The 2,356-nt window shown below is 43.3% G+C and overlaps 1 protein-coding gene across 1 annotated transcript in view; it reads right to left on the bottom strand.

The window, feature by feature from the left end:
• Positions 1 to 1,202: 1,202 nt before the first annotated feature.
• Positions 1,203 to 2,356, bottom strand: part of LOC101993193 (acylcarnitine hydrolase-like) — a 9,547-nt gene continuing 8,393 nt past the window's right edge. Inside the window, exons 9-10 of the mRNA XM_005345510.2 lie at positions 2,023 to 2,095; positions 1,203 to 1,602 (exon numbers count right to left, since the gene is read on the bottom strand). Coding sequence (XP_005345567.2) covers positions 1,416 to 1,602; positions 2,023 to 2,095 — 260 coding nt within the window. The 3' untranslated portion in view covers positions 1,203 to 1,415. The remainder of the gene's footprint in view (positions 1,603 to 2,022; positions 2,096 to 2,356) is intronic.

Raw genomic sequence — 2,356 nt, 5'->3', positions numbered from 1 at the left:
GATCTCTAGCACAAAGGATCTGGGCTCTTAACGACAGAGAGAAAATGTTTTGGGACGATTTAGGTAGATTGAAGAGAATTCAGCACCCTTGTTAATGACATAAAGTAAAAGAGAGGGCATTTATTAGAAAGGCCAAAATGTTTAGTAACAGCAAAGAGGTAAGAATGGAAGTTATGTCTATGGACAATCAAGGGGGAGAGGGTCATCACAGGGAACAGGAGGTTTCGGGGGAGCTATGGAAGTCAGAAGGACACCCCCATATGTGGGCATGTGCTCAGAGAGACAGGGGACAGAACCTCTATTGAATATGTATGGACCTTCTGGTACCCCTGCCCTGCTATTAGGACTCACCCCATAGACAAACATCTTCATAGATGTTTGATCTGTGCCAATGTGGGAGCTGCCATGTTTACAGAACTCCTGGAAATCAAGACATACCTCAGCAGGCACACAGTAAGCAACCTAGTTCTTCTGGACATATATCCCTTCCCCCCCCCACATGTGCCACACACATACATGCACACACTCCCAGACTTGAGGAGATAATAGATACCAAATCCTACATCTATACAAAATTGTGCCATTAACTACTTTGGTATGGAAATAAATGAATGAGGTTGGACGTTGGGAAGGGGAAGAATTAAAGAAATTGATATTGATGAATGAACAAATAATCTTAAAATAATTTGTAGGTGATATTTTATTTACAAACACAATTTGTAGAGTCACTTTTAGATGTTTTCAGATTCAAAGACTGAATTGGAAACCTTTATTGCTGTATCTATGAGTCATATTTCTATATTGAAACTTAGACTCCAATATGATGATGTAGTTAGGCCTATTGGAGGCCTGGGTCATAAGAACTACTAATTATCACATCACACACAAGGTATTGTCTTTGGGTCAGAGAGCTAGTCAACAAAATACAGCACACCTGTTGGTATCTTATCCTTGGACTTTCTCTAAAAGTATGAACTTGATGAGAGAGGGCACATGCTTTTGATACAGCCCACAGTATGATATGGGTTCCTTTAAAAATTCATAACAGTGTTCTCCAAAGCTTCTTCACTTAAAGAGGGTTTTGGTCTTAGAGAAGAGGATAGTGATGATCAGAGATGAGGCAAGGAAAGAAAGAAGAGACCTAGTCCCAGTGGGGTGTGAAAAGAGATGGGTACTTTGGGACTCACAAATCCATATTGTTATGGGAACATTTATTGAGTGGGTCTAACAAAAGATGACCCAGCAGGATAGAGTCACATACAGAGGATTCATTATAAATGTAGAAGAACAGACAAGTGTAGAGGTTGTGAATGTTATGTGAATGCTAGGATCAACCCAGGTCACTCAGTATGTTTTGGGAACCTCAAGGTGACCCATCAGCAGCCAAAGCTACCCACTATTCCTCACACAGGGCACTATAGCTCGTTGTGCATGTTCTGAGATTTCTTTGGTTCCTGGATCTTCTCAGGCAGAGTCTTGGTCCAGAACTGCAGCCTTCTGGCCTTCAGGGCTCGGCCCACAGCAGGCTGGATGTCCAGCTTCAGATACTGCTCATCATCATCCATCATGGGCCAGTAGGGTAGACCCTCGCTGTTGGGGTTCCTGTGGATATGGCAGCCAGCGGGAAGGGTGAGGTCACTCTGATTCTAAGTCTGACCCCTGATTTGGGTCAGGCAGTAAAACAATTAGGCCAGTGGTGAATGTGGCTGTTGGGACAGGTGTCCTGATATAGGGATACAAGTGTCACCCACTGGTTTCTGCTCCATGTGGGGGAAGACTACCTGACCTGTTTTATGTCTCCCTCTGAGAGGTAATATCTAAAGAACAGTACCATAGCACTATGAGATGTCACTGTGAGATGACCAGTATCTGACACCTACAAAGTATCTGTATAAAGGTGCTATGAGGTAAAGCAGACCCTATCATGTGATGAAATGTCCATGCATGCTAAGGCCTCCATCCAAAAGGGAGCCCTAGAGAGGGACCCACACCTGGAAGGTTGAGGGAAGGGCATGTTCTCACCCATGTCTTGCAAAGTTGGCCCAGTACTTCATCATTCTCCTGTTCAGTAGCTCTTCCTCCTCAGTGAGGTCAACTGGAGTCATTAGAAAGACAAGGTCCAAGTATTTGCTACCTCATGCAACTGCCAATTCATGCTTCAGATTTACAATCCTAATTGTCATCTAACTCCAAACTATTGGTTGCTACCTCCATTCTTCACTATATACAGTATCCAAGATCCATGCAAGCCTCTAATTGAATTCTTTTTTTTTTTTTTTGGTTTTTCGAGACAAGGTTTCTCTGTGGTTTTGGAGCCTGTCCTGGAACTAGCTCTTGTAGACCAGGCTGGTCTCGA

This window comes from Microtus ochrogaster, chromosome 4 (genome assembly GCF_000317375.1).
Source record: "Microtus ochrogaster isolate Prairie Vole_2 chromosome 4, MicOch1.0, whole genome shotgun sequence".
NCBI lineage: Eukaryota > Metazoa > Chordata > Mammalia > Rodentia > Cricetidae > Microtus > Microtus ochrogaster.
The sequence above is the reverse complement of the archived record's forward strand: the minus strand, read 5'-3'. Positions and strand labels throughout refer to the sequence as shown.